This window comes from Ambystoma mexicanum, chromosome 1p, assembly GCF_040938575.1.
Source record: "Ambystoma mexicanum isolate Mex_15411 chromosome 1p, UKY_AmexF1_1, whole genome shotgun sequence".
Classification (NCBI taxonomy): domain Eukaryota; kingdom Metazoa; phylum Chordata; class Amphibia; order Caudata; family Ambystomatidae; genus Ambystoma; species Ambystoma mexicanum.
Window position 1 is genome coordinate 513,456,474 of NC_090921.1, and position 18,673 is coordinate 513,475,146.

General features: G+C 43.8%; 1 protein-coding gene across 2 annotated transcripts in view; it reads left to right on the plus strand.

Moving 5' to 3' along the window:
* SIRT6 (sirtuin 6) overlaps positions 1–18,673 on the plus strand; it is a 210,002-nt gene that overhangs the window by 129,028 nt on the left and 62,301 nt on the right. For both annotated transcript variants that reach the window (XM_069649386.1, XM_069649387.1), the window contains exon 4: positions 12,980–13,039. In XM_069649386.1, coding sequence (XP_069505487.1) covers positions 12,980–13,039 — 60 coding nt within the window. The remainder of the gene's footprint in view (positions 1–12,979; positions 13,040–18,673) is intronic.

The window sequence follows — 18,673 nt, forward strand, 5'->3', positions numbered from 1 at the left end:
TTGATATGTATTACTCACTTTATGATCTTGTGCAAATTTCCTTGGCCATGTTCAAGGCCCTTTATTTCCCTTAAGAAGATCCTTAACATTGGTGGACCTGCTCCCTTCCTGAATGTTGAATAAAAGGATGGCTTGTACAACTGTTCATCAGATCACTGTTGGAGCAAAGACCTCTATGAAGACGTGCAGTCACCCACCGATGATGACGACCCCCTGATGCTGTCCAGCATAGACTCCAGTGCTGTCCGTCCCTAGAAGGCTCCTGCTCCTCTGTCCTGATCTCAAGAAGGCCTTTGTTGGTGCTTGACCCCAGGACTAGTGGGAACAACCAGTCTCAAACTCTGCTCTAGGATCCATGCCTGCTGAGCCTTCAGAAGTGTCCCTGTACCAACAGGTGCACTGTAGTATACTAAAGAATTTCCATGGAGTGCACCCAAAAAGTGTAAAAACAAGGTACAACTGCCAGCAGCTTGCCTGGGCTTCACAGAATGAGAAAATAGCCATAGAATAAAAGAAAGGTGAAACAAGGTCCCTTTGCTGCACTATTATCTACAACTGTAGTATTCAAACATTTTCATACCAAGCTCCTCACCCCCAACCCCCTCTCCCCCGAGTAATCCCTACCCCTAGGCTCTTTAAAATAAAAACAGATGTTTTACTGCTTATACTTAAGCAGCCCCCAATTTGAAGACCACTGAATTCAAAATCCAGTAGTAGTGCAATACCATAGACGTAAATAGGAGTAAGACTACCCTGCACTGATGGCCTGAAGGACTTACTGGTGTTCCCAAAAAAAAATGAGTCAAGCAAGCGATTGTCGCTCCCCTCCCCCACCGCCTCCCAACACAAAAATCCAGTCAAGGTCACCCAAACGGCAGAATTGCTTTACTTAGAAAAGGTGCCTTTTATTGAAATGTTCCTGATTACACTCTGCAGGGGCTACTCTAATGAATCATGCCGACCTTTAAAAATGACTCGCTGAAATAGAATTTGTAATCCTTTGCACTGATGGCTCTTTTTCCAGGCAGAGGCATTTCAGGGTAAAGCACACACGACTCCTTCCTACAGCCTGCTGCCTGGCACTGTTCAACACTTTAGCACCCAAACCAAGTGCTCCTTGAGCATACTCTGACAGACCTCGATTACCAAATCACAAACTATAGCGCTTTCCATTAAAAGGACTAACACTTGTGGTAGGTATGAATGGAAACCGCAGAAGTTTTTTTTTTTTAGTTTTTTTTTTTTTGTTTTTTTTTGTTTTTTTAGTAAGAACTTTTGACACGGAAACAGTATTTTTAATGTGAAGTGATGTACATACAGTAGTGTTATGAGAGTGTCCTTTCGAGACCAAACAGAAACAAAAATCGTTTGATGGGGAAATTGGTGCGATCCAATTCTTCACCAGAAACCTTCTATATGGGGTTCCTGGAAGATGGATTGAGAAAAAGCTCTGGCTGTAAGCATAGCTTAAGTGCCTGTCATCACTCTGACATTACCCTGCCTAGTCTCCTTTCATTCCAACCTATTGCATCCTAACAATTAAAATATTGTTTGGGCTGAAGCCTCATGGGTCCAAGTCAATTGCTGCCCATGGAAGCGTATGGTATGCTAACATGCCATGCTAGTAACGATTTCTACTGACCTAATATTTGGGGTTACATTTCCAGTTTTTTTGTTCATATGGAAGGCCATTAATCGTGCTACCCCTTGGTATTTGGCTAACCTGTTAGAATAGGATCTCCCTGTTTGTTCTTAGCAGTCCTGTAAAGAAGTTAAAATATAGGAGCATGGACTTCGCAAAGTGTGGATGGGCTATAAACCAGAGCCTGATGGGCAGTCTTGTATAGAATACCATCACCCAACACATTAGGCTGTGTGCTATTTTCAGAAATTAGCGAGATTGAAACATTATTACTTACAATTTAGACTTGGATTTCTGTGGAAATGGTTAAAAACGTTCTCTTGCTTGGATTTTTCATTATGCCTAGAAGAATGTTTGTTTTTATGTATCTGGTAGAGTTCACTGTTATCGCTGGTAATGTTTCTACTCAAAACATTGTTTTAACTATTTACTAGACAGTTTTTACATATATGGTATGATATGATGGTTTATTTATAAAGCTGCTATACACAATGTGTTTCAAAGCACTTCAAGTCAAGGGAAGCAACAAGAGAAAATACAATGACATGCTTACAGGCCATGAACAGTAAGGATGTGAAAATAACTAGGACGAGAAACACCACCTGGAATGTAGCGAAACCCACATACCTGCTGAACAAACGGGGACCCAGAAAGTGCTAACAGCAAAGGGAGGATAACTTAATACAGAAGACCCCTGAAGAGGGAGAAGTAGGAATAGTGCTTACAGGGTATAATGGAAAATCTGGGCATAGTGCAAGAGCTAAGACATAGATATGGAAGGGAGGGGGAGAGTGGGAACGGAATGGAAACAGACAGGCGACTACCGTACTAGGACTGATGACATTTCAGATAGTGCTGGAGGGTGGGGGAAACAAGTAAGGGGAGTGGGAGGAGACAGACGAGGTTGCTATCATACTAGGTCCAGGGACAATTCTGATAGAGTAAGTGCATAGAAGAAAGTAACGGGATGAGGGGAGGAGGAGAGAAAAGAAGTGAAAAAGAGTGGAGAAGCAAGAGGGGAGAGCGACTACAATTGTAGAAGTCAGTAGTAACACATAATGTTGCAAGCCAGGATACAAGATGAAGATGGGAACAGCAAGATTCAGGGCCACCATGGGTACAAGATGAAAAGGATGTCCAGTATGAGAGTTGAGAAAGGGTGACACACCATGAATCAATGAAGTCTATAATAGTCAAATCCAGCATTGCCCACAAGACAGTAAAGGTGAAACCAGAATGCATCAGGACAGACTCCTGCAGAAGTAGGCTGGAGGGGGTGGGAGGGTGAAGGCAGGGTAGAAGAATCAAGCAAAACAGGCAACACCGGTGTGCGAGAAGGGGGATGCACAAGGGAACATCACAGGGGGAGGGGATGCTCTGTGGGGACAGAGGGAGTAAACACATGTTGGTGCATGCTTACCTGCTGTCTGAGCAGAGAGTCGGGCCCTGGGTCCTCCTGGTCTGAACAGGAATTGCCCTTTTTTTTTGTCTGCCCTTGACTTCAGACACCCGTGCGAGAGACGGCCTTGATCTAAGGGTTCAGAGCAGGAAGGAAGAGGCAGGGCTAAGAAGGTGGCTGGTGCTTAGGCCAGGTGACCTAGATCCATTTGCACCTGCTCCCCATCTGCCTGTAATATACATTACACAAAACTGACTTATATTTATGGAGAAAATGTGTTTTCTTGTATTAACCTGTAGAACTTGCAACGCCTTTCCTTAGACGCTAGTCCACATTTCCTCCTTATGGGTATTCTATGCTTGAGGAAGAATCTCCTCGCCAAAATGTAGTGCAAACTTTCTTTTCCATTGATAGAGCTGGTAATTGTGTTTCTGAATGCGGCACAGGAGGTGTCCTGTCCTGCAGGCATTCTTTAGTTCTGCAACCCTGTACCACTAATTTAAGCTAACTCATGCGGTCATTTTCTTATACTTCTTGTGCCCGGTAGTAGACTCTTTATTCCTGTAAAACCAGCCCCTCTTTCTAATAACACTCTTAAATTGCTTGGATCCCGTGCTCTCTGCTATGGCCACATAATGCTTCTCTACCCTCAATCTAGGCTTAGTAAACCTCCACGTGTAATATGGATTGAAATCCTTTGTGCACTTCAACACAGGCAATGATATGACGCATGTTAAGTTGGGTTCATAGCCGAGCATGACACTGACACCAATGTAGGAACAGGAAACCTCTTTACCAGCTCTGGGTACGTGGTACAGAAATACATTTAGGCTACATCAGGTAAGTTACTTGGAGACAGATATCCACTGGCATCCCCTCTGTCAACTCATCTTCTCAACTGCACATTCACAGAACCATTCAGAACATAACATTCTCACACACAGCATTCCATGTCAGTCACTCCTAGCATTCCATGCAAATATGGCAGGGTGCAGGGACAGACAAGACACAACACAATCTCATTGCTGGAGATGTTACACGTGACAAACTGCTTAAATTAACTCTTGTCGGGTAGCTTGATGGGCAACCTTAGTCGTAGACCTTGGGTGAGGGGTGACATAGTGACTTTTTTCTAAAGCTGGAACATTTTATACTGACTAATTCATGAAGCTACACCGTGGTTCATTGATAGCCTGTCAAATTGCTGTCCACAGGCAGCAATGGCCTGCACGCTGCTGGGTTACTGTATCTTCTTGATTCCGGACAGAGGTTACATAACCTGCTGCTTGAATATCTTTGAGCCTGCTTCTGTGCTCAGTGGGGAAATGGCTTGAACATTGTCCCACTTTCTGTAGAGCACTCCATTCCAAACAAGGCTGTCTTTCATTATCTGTTTGGCACAGGAGCAGAAGAAAACCAAAAACAATCTCAAGTGAAAATAGCTGCTAGTGATGTGTGGATGATGTCTGAAGAGAATAGTCTAGACTTTGTCCTAATAGCAGGTGATGGGGTGGGGTTGTGGGTTTGCTCTTTCTGTGACCGCATATTCCCCTGGGACAAAGTATGCTTCCTCAGCATATGGGCTTTTTTGACGTTAGATTGGTGAACTTCCTGAGCAACAGATCTATCTCCACTCTATAGTTACCAGGATTCTTCAGCTATGAATACCTATTTTAATTTTCAGCAGATGGGTTGGCATTCTCCCATGAGGAGAGCCTGCCGTGCATGTGAATAGTAAATGCATCTTCAATCGCAGAGCTGACCTCGCTGCATGCTTCTTCATAGCCCAAGCTCCAGACATCTCCAATGCCATCCATTAACCTCTTTATTCCGTGGCAGAATTTGTAACCTGAAGTGACGGCGCTCTTCATGTGACCCAGCCTGCCTTCTCCTGGGAGAACCTGCAATAACTCCAGTAGCAGGGCCTATGACGCACCAAATTAAATGTTTCAGTTTGTAATTTTGCATGCCCTTAACAAATACCATTAGATGTCTTGATTCATTTTTTTAAATTGATTTTTGTTTTACAAAAGCAGCAATCGACGGATACCTTTTTTAGATTTTACTTTCTTTGGCAGAACATAAATCATATAAGACCTCTATATTCCTTATATACATTAGCCCAACACACCCTATTAAATGCTTGTAAAAAAATAAATAAATTCTGCAGCAGATTCAGACCCCTTTTTAGATGGTCCTTTTTTGCATAGTGAACCTCTGCATAATTTATGTGCCACTCTTCTTCCTGTGGTGGAGCCTAGCTGGTGCCATTAAATGCTTCACTTATTACTGGGCTTAATCTGGTCCATGCCAGGAGACTGCAAGTTAATATGTCATGGCATGGCTTGTAAAGACTCTTCTCCCTTGCACAGTGAGGGATACATTCTACTTGATGTCATTATTCCACCACAGAATTATCATTCGCTCATGTCCACAACTTCTTTCTCACCCCCACATTTCATTTCTCACTCCATCTCTCTGCTGCCTTCCACACAGTTAAACACCCTTCTCCCATGCTGCCCTCTTATTGGCATTCACGCTGATGCCCTTATCTGGATCACCTCCAGGCTTTCAGAGAAGGCATTCTCTTTCATGGTGTACTAGAACCTCCACGCCCACCTAATTCATGGTGGGTTTCTCAATGATTGACGTGATTCCTATTGCATCTACCTCACTGATCCTTTTCTACTCCCCAATTTGCTCAAGGTACAGCTGCAATAACTTTATTAACTTTGGCGCGTGAGGAGGTCAATATTTATTTATTCATTCATGCGCCTGTGAAGCTGGCAGTGCGATCACAGGTCCCGTTCTGCGCAGTTCCCCTCTTCCAAAGGCCTTTCCAAGAAAAGGACTATCCAAAGTGCGCACGCGCCACACAATTCTGGAAGCCAACTCTGAGAGTAAAAAATAACTGTTTGGAGTTGATCCGAGAAGCGGCAACGTAGAGTTTCTTGATTGGCATTCCATGCTAAAATACACAGCGCTTATTTCTATGAGTGACTGTCAGAATGTGAAGCACAATGGTGCTAGTTACCCTCCGTTGTGTTTAATTTTTGATAGTTCATTTTTTATATATCTTTAAGAAGAGAAGAAAACGTTCATTGGCCATAAAAGTTGACACAGAGGGCGTTCAAGATTTTAAAATAAATACAGCAAGGCAAGAATAACAAAGGTGACACAAAAGCCAAACTAAAGATTTCTTTAATTCAAGAGTAATTTTGAAGAGCAGCAGAGGGCAATCTCCAGCACAAGTTGTTTATTAAGCCTTTCAGCAAATAAGCAAAGGCCACAGGTACATGGGATTATCCAAGAGCGGGTATACAATATAGTCAGTCAGTGAGACAGTTTAGCATGAAGTATTAATGAAGTATTAATGATTGTGTGAGTTTCATTGTAGGTCAGTCAAGCCGTAGTTCTCTCGGGTTTTCCTGCTCAGCAATTTTAATTTAAGTATTCTTAGGTGAACAGGTCTAGGGGGTCTGGAGGGTTATCTGCTCATGCAGGAACAATGAGCTGGGACCTGACACCCCAGGGGGAGTGTGCTAGACCCCCTCACCCAATAGGATCTGTGGTAGGAATTGAAGTAGAGAAAAGCATATAGCTATCAGTATGCATCACAAGGGAGAGTAGGCAACAAACCCCTGTAGTGGGTAGCCACCTACATCCATCGACACAGGACTGATTTACTAATGTCATGTATTGTGAGTGTCCACTGTTCAAACCCTCTACTAACCCATTCCTTATCAAAACATGCACCATATACTGTATCGCAATATACAGTAGTTCAAATAGATGCCCCACGCTTAATACTTACGTAGAAATGCTTCTGACTTGATTCTCAATAATGAACACTCCATGCTCTCACACTCTTCTGTGTAGTCGAATTCCTTTTTTTGTTATGTTAAAGATGATTCTACCATGCCCTGCCGCCACTTGCATGGTCTCTTGGCATTCAGGCAGATCTGCAATGGGAGGGGGTGGGGGGTTTCTTAGTGGGATTGAGAGGGAGAAGAGCTAGATCGCTTTGATGCTTTATGTTATGGATACTTATAGAGTGCACGTTTGGCTGAAGGTATCATGGCCCTAGACCGGCAGAGAACAACTGATGGAGACACTAGAACAGGAAGGTTTTGAGAGGGCGGCGGAAGAGCAGATGAAAAGAGATATCCGGCAAAGAATGAAGGAGAACCTTCCAAGCCTTGGCTGCGACAACTGAAAAAGCTTGGCCGCCCACATGAGAAGTCTGAATCGGGGAACTTGGACCAAAAGAGCAGACTGGGAACAAAGGGGGTGAGATGGAACATAGGGGGTGAACTTGGCCTGAAGGTATTCCACTCCCACTTTATAGAAGGCACGATGGACAATGCATAGAGATTTGAAAAGAACACGCTTCTCAACTGAAAGCCAGTGAAGCTGTAGAAGTAAGAGGGACTTATGCGCACCTGGCAGAGCGTGATACACAAACCTGGCAGCAGCATTCTGGAGAAGGTTTGTAAGATACCAAGGTTGACCAAAGTAAAGTGAGTTTTAATGTTAAAGGATATTTGTACCGCGCACTATCGCCACTGGAGTGGTCCCCTGGCGCTCTGGCGGCTCAGGAAAAGGGAGAAGGGGGAGGGGGGATTAGTTCGTGGAAATGAGCTGGAAACGTGCAAGAGAGCAGTGATGTGCTGTTGGCAGCCTCAGCCGGTGGGTTCGTTGGCTGGGCTTGGGGTGTTTTACATTCGGTAGTCGTGTGCTGTTGTGCAAGTCTGTGTGGTTTGTTTTGTTGTTGCAGTGTAGTGAAGTTTGTGTGGATTGCTCTGTTTTGGCTTGTGGTTGTTTGGTTAGAGTTTGAGAGGTGTATGCAGAGGGCTGCAGTTAGTGGATTGGTTAGTTGGCATTGCTGTTCTTGCAATTGTGTTTAGGTGTGTTGCTTGCTATCATTCACAATTCCATCCAAGTGTGGCACTGGTCATCACTCAATTTCATTTAAGTGTAGCACATGCTAACATTCATAATCCTGTCTAGATGCAACAGAAGCTAAAGTTAAGGATGACATTTAAGTGTGGCACATGATAACATTCATATTTCCATCTAGTTATGTTATGTTGAGTTTATATAGCGCTTTACTCCAAAGCGCTTTACATAATAACTGTACATAAAGAAAGAAACATATTTACAAACTTGAAACAAACCAGTGGTACAGTATATAGAACAATTTACTCAAAAGGGGGGCGGGAGGGGAAAGGGGTGTGGAAGTTGCGACGCAGGCTAAAGTTAAAGATGACATCTAAGTGTGGCACATTCATATTTCTATCTAGATGAGACGAGGCCTAAATAATCAACTGCACTAAGTACGAGAGCTGCCACAACCAGGTCTTGAAGTTGAGCCGGGATGAAGGGGAGAACCTTCCGCAAGATTTTCAGTTTGAAGTCGCCGACTCTGCAGTCAGAAGCAACCCGGTCATCCATGAAAAGAGATGAGGCCATTTTTACACACAGGTTCTTTACCGAAAGAGCAGGTATAGGAAAGGGACCCAGAGAAGTGGGCCGAAAATCGGCCATCCAAAAAGAACGAGGGGTGGAGGTACTGACAACAAGAACCTCAGTTTGTCACCATTTGAGTTTCAGCCAGTTTGCTGCCATCCAGGCACTCGGGTCCTCCAGGCAACGCCTAAGCCACGCCGCTGTATCTGGCCGGATGAGATCAAGACGAGCCAAGATATGCGTGTCATCGGCATAGGAGTAACTCCAGAAACCATGGCACTGAATGAGGCAGAGAAGTGGCCTAATGTAAATATTAAATAGTGTCAGTGATAGCAAAACCGTCTTTGAATGGAAAGGGGGAAGAGAGACAGATTGGGAGTGATCGGCCAGGAAGGCAGAGAACCATGCCAGAAAGACAGGCCAGCCGCCGATAACCAGGAGATCAGGGTGGGATGATCAACGGTGTCGAACGCAGCAGATCGATCTAACAATATCATTGCGCCGACACCGCGCTGATCGACCATGTGAGCAAAATCATTCAGCACAGAAGTAAGGACTGACTCAGTGCCCATCCCAGGCCGAAAGCCCGACTGAAAGGAGTCAAAGAATCCAGAGGATTCCAGGAAAGAAGAAAGCAGAGGGGACACATGAGATTCCAACAAGTTAATGAGAAAGGGAAGAAGTGAGATGGGGCAAAAATGAGTGAGCACAGTGGGATCTAAAGAGGACTTCTTAAGTAGGGGAATCACAAGTTCATGTTTCGAGACAATAGGAATGCATCCATCACAAAAAGAGACATTCACTGCTGTTGTAATCAGTGAAATAATATCACCAGAGATTTCCTTGAGAAGAGCAAGAGGAATGCAGTCAGCAGACGAGGCTGATTTTAAGCCGATGAATGGCCATAAGGACATCTTGATCAGAGAAGTTGGGGATAACCGACCAAGTGGAATCGGATTGAGAGGACAAATATTGGCAGTTTCAGTTTGGAGAAACTGGTTACTGAGCATTGGGGCGTTTTTGGTAAGTAGCCATCATGTGGTGTTTAGGTCTGCTTGAGTGTGATTTAGTTTTATGTTGGGTGTTGTGAAGTCTGTGCTGTTTGTAGTGTGGTAGCGGTATGGTTGAGTTTAGTTCAGAGTATGAGGGCGCGTATGCAGAAGGGTGAGTCTTTATTATGGTTAGTTAGTAGCAATAACATTTCCTACCCCCAACCTTCCATCCAAGTGACACATTAGTGTTCCCAGCAGTCCATCTAAGTAAGATATATTTCCTACCCCCAGTGTGAAATAAGTAATAGAAAAACATTGCCACTATTATTGTAACTACACATAACACACACAATATGCATAAAGGTTGTAAATGAATATGCAGCTATCATTTTCTTTGCCTCTACTCAAGACCAGTCGGACATCGCAGAAGCATTATAGCTACTCCAAAAGTAACCGACTACCACATGAACTCTCATTACACAACCTCCTGAAATGAACTGCCTTCTCAATACCTCTCCTCTTTCCCTATATGATATTAAAAATGAGTTCAACACGCTGTCCTACTCCATACTGTACTCCGAGGGTAGGGAGAAGAGAGCCGAAGCCTGGAGGAAGGTTTGTGGCTGCAAAATCCAAGAAAACTCCCAACAATATCAAATCTAATCGGAAAAAACGCCCATCAAAATCACCATAGTCTCTTAGCAATAAGTAGCGAAAAAAGTTAAAATGCCTCTAAAAGATTTAGTGTCAATTGGAATTGACCATGGTACAAATAATGAATACAATATTGTTCATGGGTGGTAAGCTGGTTACCATAGGTAAGATTGCTTCCCTGTGCAGCTTAGTAAAAAAAATGGTAGTTATCTCAAAAAGAAGTCTTTTGAGTCTCTGGAGCCCAAAAATTCCATTTCAGAGGTTTTATATGATTTTAACGAATGAAATGACAAGAGAATGAATTTACAACGATACTTTAATAACGAAAAATGATCTAGTTCTCTTATTTGGGGGTCCCACTCCATTTCCCCATGCTTTTAAACCTACCCCAACTCCCTCACCACCTGTTTTAACCCCTAACCCCACCCCACCCCCAAATATTTCTATATATGTATTTTAATTCAATATGTTATTGTTTGAAATGTTTTCATTTTATATTCAGTTTTTTTATTTGTTATAATTACTGGATTTCGGATGGTTCAAAATCCAAGCAGAAAAAAGAAGGGTTGACCCCGCCCCACTTCTCCTCTCCATCGGCTATCCTGGAGAAAGTAGTTCCTGCTTGCTCATCTCCTGGGTCCTTCAGATCTGCCTCCAGGTGTGTCCCATACAGCACTGACTTCCCCTTCAGAAGTCAGCCTTTTATGGCATCAGGACTGTTGTTTACCCAAGGCACAAAGCCAAAATATCTCAAATCCCATCAGTCCACAATCTTCCCCTCATCCAGCCTGGCCTGGAAGCCTTGCAGTCCATTGTAGTCGTTTAGGACTTGATTGTTGTTAAGGAGGACAGTAGGTACCATTTACCAAAACAAAAAATACTTGAAAAACATCCCAGACCATTGGAGTGCAGCTCAGAAACAATGTCAGTGCAGTGTACCCGTTTCTTCCAAAACAATTGATTAGCCTGGCTCGAAGCCCAGACCTTCAAAAGAACAGGAACATCTGTTCATTACTGTTGCATACTCACTGCATAAATACATTTCAATGCATTTTACTATGTACATGCCATCCTGTCTAAAGACTACACGGCTTGAGATATTGCTGAACCCCAAGCATGGCTAAAATATATACCATGTTCTGGGGCTCTTCTCATAGCAATACGTACTCGTGTTGGCCAATGGTACACAGTGGTATCATTTAACAAGAAAAATCAAAAATGTTTAGTTTAATTGCCTTTTTATTTTTATAAATGTCTATTGTAACTGGTCAACTCTCATTTCTCTTAACCTCAGGGTACTTTGATTATCGAGCGGAATGTTAAGCTTTCATATTCCTGGTATCAAGTTTGCAGCATCACAAAAGACTTAGTCTCTCTCTCCAGCTTAAAGACTTGTGTTTCACTTTCACTCCCACTAGTCCATTGACCTAGAGTTGCCTAAAAAAGTAATGGTTTTATCATATTATGACTTTAAACCCAGTACACCTTCCCCAACTCTGGGCCCGTTGTGTCTGCCTGCAGGCACTCCCAGGTACTTCTAGTTGTCTCTGTCCCAGAAAACTCTGTTTTTTTCCTAATAGTCAATGCCAGATGTCCCGCCACAGTTTGGTTGGATGCCAGTTGAAATAGTATTTTGTCGATCTTCAGTGCCTCATAGGTTTAAGCAGGGTTTAGATTGCCTCTTGGGATCAAGTGCTGCTTTAGAGTTCAAATCCACTTCCTGTTTTATGAGCAACTCTTTCTGCAAATGTTAGCCAGTTGTCTATGTTCAGCTTTATCTATTTAATATGTTTAGAGCTCATCTATCCTCGGCTACCTCAGTATTATCATTACCTCCTGTTTTAGTTTTCACGAGCAGCACATACCTAGGACTATAGATATATCTAGTGCATAGACTGCATTGCATGTGAAATTCAGCTACAGAGCTCTTGTGTGCAAAAATACCATGTCCCTTTGCGGCTCAACAAGTAATTGCTTTTATTAAGAATATCTCAACTCCTCCGCATGGTTTATCGGGCCAGGTCGAACTCCTGCAAGCCTAATAAAATTCAAAGAAAAACACTCTCTCACATTCTCTTACACTCTCTGAAATTTTGCAAAGAAAAGCATTCTCTTACACTCTCTGAAATGTTGTCAAGAGTCCATAAATTCTGTCCTTGACACTTTGAAATTCTTTACCACAACCCCTCTGCAATACCTAACTGTATTTTCTATGTTGAGGCTCTAGAAAATGATTTGTTTCCATGTATCCAAGTTTTTGTAGTCTCCTTGAATATGCTGTGTGTAGTGCTTGCGCTAGCACCAGAAAAATGCACTGCTGGTAATGTCTGTGCTTTTAAAAGTGATCTAACATCACTTTGTGTATGAAGCATTCATATATATTCTACTAAAGAAATACTAAGATTACCCCACGTTAGTCAGTACTGAAAAAATGAGCCCATATGACTCAAGGGTTACATAGTCATGGGGTTGGAAAAATAGATGACATGTTGCACATTTCAGTGGCAAAGGTGGTTACACTTCTATATTTAGCAACTTTCTTCCCATGACATTCATTCAGACTACAGAGCCATCCACACATTGTAGCTGAGAATCCCTTAAAAGTGCCACACTGCACTTCGTGGTAACCTTCAGAAGCTTAAGAACCTTCGCTGCCTACAGAGACAAACCATAAATCTATTACCTTTTGTGAAAATATGCCTAATGCACTTTTGGAAAAAAGCACCAGACGTTCAAAGATCCCATCACTATTGTAATGAATACTGTGAAAATGTATTGCAGGTAACTTGTGTTTAATAGTGTTTTCTCACTCTCTTCTGCCAGGGACCGACTGTCTGAGCTCCACGGAAACATGTTTGTGGAAGAATGTACAAAATGTGGCAAGTAAGCAACCTTTTTGGTACCTTTTTGTAAATCATTATACTGATGGCCATGCACTGGCAAGGAGTATTCTGCCTGGTGCATGGATTGTTTGAGACAGATGGGGGAGGGCATATGCGCGGGCAAGACAAGGGGAGAGAAGGATTTGAGGAGGGGGAGAGGCAACCCCCATTATAAAATACTGAGGTGTGTGTGCACAGCATGTGAATCTAAGCAGATACAACCATCAGAAATGCTTTTACGGTAAGTAATGCATTGTCATATATAATATTCTTCCTCAGAGGCTTGTGGATCGCCTTACTCACATGCTATGCATAGGCTGACATCTAGTGGTAGTCGCAGAGTATTACATGACTTATTCGGAAAGGGATGTCGACTGGGTATGTTTGTAATACTATCCCTGTGTGATGTCTATTGTACCCATGGTCCTTTTGTGCGTCATGGTCCCTCAAAATGGTGTTTCTGCCATCATAGTCGGTCACGTGTTGCAGAGATTGTTAATGCCATTATTATAATAAAGTTATACAATTTATAATAGCCGTCCCAATATTTGCTCACCCATCGCTTCTTCAACCAACCTTCGGCGATATTCGAAAGGACGGCTCTGGTTCCCATATTTGATGCGAGATCCTCGATGCTTGGCGAACATTCACTTTGGCCTACACCAGGCTCTCAACAGGCTCTGGCCTGTCGCAGTACAGTAGGGGGAGTTCGGGGAGGTCATTTACTCTTATACTCAGAGAATGCCTGTTACTTTTTCCATCACTTTCCATTACTTGAGCTGCCTTTCTCATTAAACATGGAAAAAATGTTCCCTCCAGCAACCGCAACTACCCCTGGAAGGACATGCACTGTGTGCAATCATAGTCTTCCTCAAGACCACGCAGAAAGACACTGCAAGTCTTGCAAACTTTTCAAACCTAAAACATTAAAATATCACTGCACTAAGCGTTGGGCCGTCCACACCCTGCAGGCCGAAGCGTCCAACAACGTAGCAGGCGCCGAAGAGTAAAACGAAGGCAGCTTCGGTGTACATGGTGGCGCCGAAGACTTTCAGGGTTCCCGTGTGCTAGACCCTCCCTCAGGTCAGCCAGTGACAAAAGCACCCATAGCCATCATCCTGCTAGGCACACAACCCAAAGTAGTACGCGGACCACGTCGTCGGACAAACATGTCCACGCAGTATCGAAAGCGTTCATTGTCCTCATGGGTCCTCGCAGTGCGATCACTGCAAGACCTAATTCCCAAACAGACGCTGAGTAAGCCCATTACTGACAGCTCCTAAAAAGTCACACCTTTCGTACGCCAAGGAACAGACGCCGAAACAGAGAATCTCGACGCAAAGTTCCAGCACGTGGAAAATGCAGCAACCAAGGTTAAAAAAACATCCCGCAAATTCTTCTTAAAACTAGACCATCCAAATCTTTAAATATTTCAAGTGCCATAGTTGCCACGTCACAGAAGAAACATTACACATCCTCCAAAACTACTCTAACAGAGACTGTACATCATGAGAAACATGCCTCCCACCCAGTAGCCTCTCCCTCAGGGTCATACCATATCCAAGATCCACTTAGTGCACTACAGAAAGATTTGAGAAGGTCCTGAAATGCACTTCATGCTTTGTAGATTGCATGGATAAGACACCCAGAAGAATGTATACTCTCACACGGTAGTGGCGTATCCCCTGGTAAAGTACAAAGGTTAGATGCATCAAAACAAAGTACTTCCTTTGACCCCGCACATCAGGGTGATCAGTACTCACAGGACAACGAATACACCCAAGACCAATTTTAGAATATATATTCTCCAGAAGACAAAGATCGGCCAATTGCTGATTCCCCAATAGATAATCAGATGCTAATTAAAGCAGCCCAACACTTGAATCCCCAGGAAGCCCTGCAAGATACAGACTTCATGGATGACATTTTGGGAGATAAAAAAAGCGGTAACAAAGTTAATTCCCTTACTCCAATCCGTGCAAAGACTAATTCGACCATCTCTTCTTACACATACATTAAACATGGCAGTTAATCCTAGAATTGCTCCAACTGGTGCCCTCTACATCAGAGGACAGTTAAAACCAGACTCCTTGGTGGTAACAACCACAAGAAAAAGGGCAGGCACCCCATTAGCATCCGTAGAGGAACACTAGGAACATAAGTTATATACAATGGGCAGAAAGGTGGCAACTTTGGGCAGCGTACCAAACGCGCATCGCCAACGACACAACCCTGCTAGCCGGTTACAGCTGTCATATCTGGGACACTGTACAGTAACAACTTGACACGGTTCCAAACCCTTAAAATCACAAATAAAGACAATCTCCAAGGGTAAACCGGTTGCCAGCTGCATTTTAAAGTATCACTTAGATGCAGAGATAATGCTGGACACATTATAGTGTCTTATAAAACTGCGCGCATGGCTGTCAGCTGGGCTTCAAATTAGAAACCCAGGCTATCCTGTTAAACATGCCAATGGAACCCAATATTCTCTTTGGTAAAGAGTGCAAAAGAGGAACATGAGACATTGAAATCATTGGGTCGGATCACCAACAAACTGTTTATGCAATCGGGGGTGTGCTAGGGCAGGGGTGTTTAATACACACTCTTCCTTTTGTGGGCAAGGATACCCATGGTCAATGGGAGACAGGCTGGGACAATCCAAGAGGATAAAGGGGGCTAGAGGAAGGATAAGAGCCTCCACTACTAGAGGTTCCTCTGCCTCTAAACCATGACATGTCAGTACAGGTTCCCTCCCATGCAACTCCAGTTGGAGGTCGCATTTGCCAATTCACCCACGCATGGGAGGGGGATCACATCCGAAAAGTGGGTGTTTGGATAGTCCTCGAATTTTTTGAAAAACCCTAGAATCGTCCATCAAACATCAGAAGATATCACCGCAACACAAGACGATTCTATTGGACGAAATCAAGTCTCTGCTTCGAAAAGGCACTATAGAGCTGATCCCAGTTCACCAGGTAAACAATGGTATCAGTGTACTTCCTTCTGCCAAAGAAAGACCTAACTAACTTAACTATGTGCCCTGTACTAGACCTACATCCAACCAGCACGTATGTGAAACCACAAAGCTTTCACATGTCAACGCTACAAGAGGTAATTCCACTCCTAAAAGAGGGGGATTACATGGCAACATTGGACATGAATGATGCATACTTTCATATTTAAATGTTGCCAGCGCACAGAAAATACCTGCACTCCCAAATTTCAGACATACTCTACCAATTCAAAGTACTCCGCTTCAGCATTTCATCAGTGCCATAGGTGTTCACAAAAGTATGAGAATTGGCAGCGGCACACCTGCCAAGGGAATCCATCCCAGTGTGCCCTTAGCTCGACGACTGGCTCATAACGGGGGAAACACTACACATTTGCAGAAGCAACACCAATACAATGATCAATCTATTGTTCAAATTGGGGATCTCAATCCAATGAGAAAAAAATAAAATCTTGTCCTGAGTGAAGTAAAACAATTCCTGGGAGTAATTATAAAAACACAAGAGTTGATTTTCCCCTCAAACGAGAGAGTACGAAACCTGCTATTCCAGGTACCTCACTATGTGACCGGTCATCAGATAACCGTGCGCAAGGCAATGCGCATGCTCGGGATGATGGCTTCCTGTATTCATCTTGTTCCAGACACACGACCGCATGCGTCCAGTGGAAGAGTGGCTAGCGAAACAATGGTCTCAAGTAAGCGGTCAGTGGGACGATCTAGTGGTAGTTTTGCACGCTCTACCCTGGTGGCCAAAAGCGAATAGTTTAAAAGGGAAACTTTTTTGCAACCCACCAGTGCAGGCCACTCTCACAACAGACACCTCACTCTCAGGATGGGGAGCACATTACCTTCATCACACTGCACATGGCGTGGGGACACAAACAGCAAAAAGCCACATCAAGCTACTAGAACTACTAGCAGTCCTCAAAGCCCTACAAGCATTTCAGCAACACTTCACAGTGCAGACAGTTCTAATGCTCAAACAGTACCGCTGCCATGTTCTATCTCAACAAGCAAGACGCGGCACACTCTGTCCAGGTTAGCCCAAAAGATTTGGAAGTGGTCTCTGAACTGCAACACTTACCTAAGCAGAATTTGACAGCTACCCGCAGAACACGAGTGGCATATTCATGCAGATATTTTAAACAATATCTTCACCCAATGGGGGCATCCACCTCTAGACCTTTTTGGGCTCAACAACCATGAACTCCACACCTACTCAAACTAGCAATGTGCAAACAGATCAACCTTCTTTGCCCATACAGCATGCTGTCCCAACACAAAGGGACAACATTCCATCCATACCCTCAAACCCTTGAACTTGGCAGTTTGACTCCTGAAGTCATTTTGGACATTTTAAACTTTCAACAAAGGTATATGAACATTCTAAAACATGCACAGAAGCGGAACACAAGACACTGTTATTTTAACAAATGGAAAAGATTTGTCATTTGGTGCAAATCATGCAACATCAATCTAGTTGATTCTTCTGCTTCGCACATAGTCCACTATATGCTTTATCTTCTAAATTCAGGTCTATTGTTTAATTCTCTAAAAAGTACATTTAGCAGCACTGTCTGCTTACACTACATCTCAAAACTAAGTATAATGGTGGAAAGTACCATGGGACGGGTTAAAAAACGATATCCTCCCATTTTCAAATCCACCACTTTGCTGGGACTTCAATGTTGTTCTCACAAAACTCATTCCACCTTTTGAATCAAGGTAGGGTGGCTCGAATCGGGGAGAGTTACTGCTCTACCCTAGATACCTGGCCACTAGGCTAAACCAATGTCTACCAATATGATCACCCCCCGTCGCCCCAAACTGCATTGACCGGCCTCTCTCCCACTATACAGGTGTCTCAAACTTGGCGGGGCCGCCGTGCCCAAATTGCATGGTCTGTTCTCCGGACTGCATTGATAGGCCTCTCTCCCACTATACAGGTGTCTCAAACTTAGCAGGGCCTCCGTGCCCAAATTGCATTGTCTGTTCTCCAAACTCCATTGATAGCAGGGCCGCTGTGCCGAAATAGCATTGTCTGTTCTCCAAACTGCATTGATAGCAGGGCCGCAGTGCCCAAATTGCATTGTCTGTCAAACTGCATTGATAGCAGGGCCGCTGTGCCCAAATTGCATTGTCTGTTCTCCGGACTGCATTGATAGGCCTCTCTCCCACTATACAGGTGTCTCAAACTTAGCAGGGCCCCTGTGCCCAAATTGCATTGTCTGTTCTCCAAAGTGCATTGATAGCAGGGCCGCTGTGCCCAAATAGCATTGTCTGTTCTCCAAACTGCATTGATAGCAGGGCCGCAGTGCCCAAATTGCATTGTCTGTCAAACTGCATTGATAGCAGGGCCGATGTGCCCAAATTGCAGTATCTGTTCTCCAAACTGCATTGATAGGCCTCTCTCCCACTATACAGGTGTCTCCAATTTAGCAGGGAATCCGTGCCCAAATTGCATTGTCTGTTCTCCAAACTGCATTGATAGGCCTCTCTCCCACTATACAGGTGTCTCAAACCTAGCAGGGCCGCGGTGCCCAAATTGCATTGTCTTTTCTCCAAACTGCACTGTTGGGCCTCTCTCCCACTATACAGGTGTCTCAAACTTAGCAGGGC